Source organism: Condylura cristata, unplaced genomic scaffold, assembly GCF_000260355.1.
Source record: "Condylura cristata isolate star-nosed mole 26May11 unplaced genomic scaffold, ConCri1.0 scaffold00020, whole genome shotgun sequence".
NCBI lineage: Eukaryota > Metazoa > Chordata > Mammalia > Eulipotyphla > Talpidae > Condylura > Condylura cristata.
Window position 1 is genome coordinate 38828589 of NW_004567121.1, and position 1099 is coordinate 38829687.

General features: G+C 67.9%; 1 protein-coding gene across 1 annotated transcript in view; it reads right to left on the reverse strand.

The window, feature by feature from the left end:
- Positions 1-21: 21 nt before the first annotated feature.
- Positions 22-1099, reverse strand: part of RSAD2 (radical S-adenosyl methionine domain containing 2) — a 38910-nt gene continuing 37832 nt past the window's right edge. The window contains exon 7 of the mRNA XM_012727373.1: positions 22-452. Coding sequence (XP_012582827.1) covers positions 288-452 — 165 coding nt within the window. The 3' untranslated portion in view covers positions 22-287. The remainder of the gene's footprint in view (positions 453-1099) is intronic.

Below are 1099 nucleotides of genomic sequence, written 5' to 3' on the forward strand. Positions count from 1 at the left end.
CGGCTAGGCCCGAAGCTCGGTCAGAGCCCGAGGCTGCACGGCCGGGGGGAGGGACGAGCCTGCAGGCGGCAGAGATGACCTGGAAGCCACTTGGCGATTTCCCAGAGGCGGCAGCGGCACCGCAGTCGGCCGAGAGAACCGATCCCGGAAGGGCAGCGTGGGAAGGCGTCAGGCGCGGCCCCGAGAAAGCCGGTGCCAGGCGGCGTCTGACCCGGGCGGAGTCTGGGAGACCGGTGGGCGCCGGCAAAGCCCACGGCGGCCGGCCCCCGCGCTGGGCTGCGCTCAGCCTACCAGTCCAGCTGCAGGTCCGCCTTGCTCCAGACATACTTCCCGCCGCGCTGCAGAAACATCTTCTCATCGAATCCGCTGAATTTTATGGCTTCTTCTACGCCCACGTCCAGGATGGACCTGGACGGGTCCTTCCGCCCACTCCGGCAGTTCAGGAAGCGCATCTAGGGCCGTCGGGACAGAGGGGGGCGTTGCGCGGCCGCTCGGGGCCCATCTGGGGCTCCCCCAGTGACCTCTTGGGACTGCGACTTCGGTGCACGCCCGCCAAGGGGGGGCAGCGCCTCGGAGCAGAACCCCAACTCCCGCCCTCGGCCACTCGGCCGCTGCCTTACCACAGCTAAACCCCGCGGAGCAGAACTGCGCGCCTGCCGCGCACAGGGCGTGGCGCGGGCCGTGGCCTCCCGGGGGCACTGCGAGGCTGTCCCGGCCTCCGGGCACAAGCTCCAGGGAGCGACCCCAGCCCCCGCGGACCCTCAGCGGTGTGCCTCAGTCCGCCTGTACTGCGCCCACTGTCTCTGGCTTAGCCCCTCACCCCCCGCACCTCCGGCCGGCACCCCGGTTCTGCACGCATAAATAAAATAAATCTTGAGAGAAAGAAAGAAAAGCCGCCTTGAGGCCTCCGCGGTGGCGCAGGGGTCAAGTCTCCGCACTCTGGGTCCGCTGCCAGCCCTGCAGGATCTGACCCCTGGGTCTCAGCAGATCTGCCTGCTCTGCTCCCCGCTGTCTCTGGGGAGGCCTCTCAGCCCCGCACCCCAGCTCTTGTCTGCATAAACACATCTTTGAAAAAGAAAAAGAAAGGCGCCCACAGCTG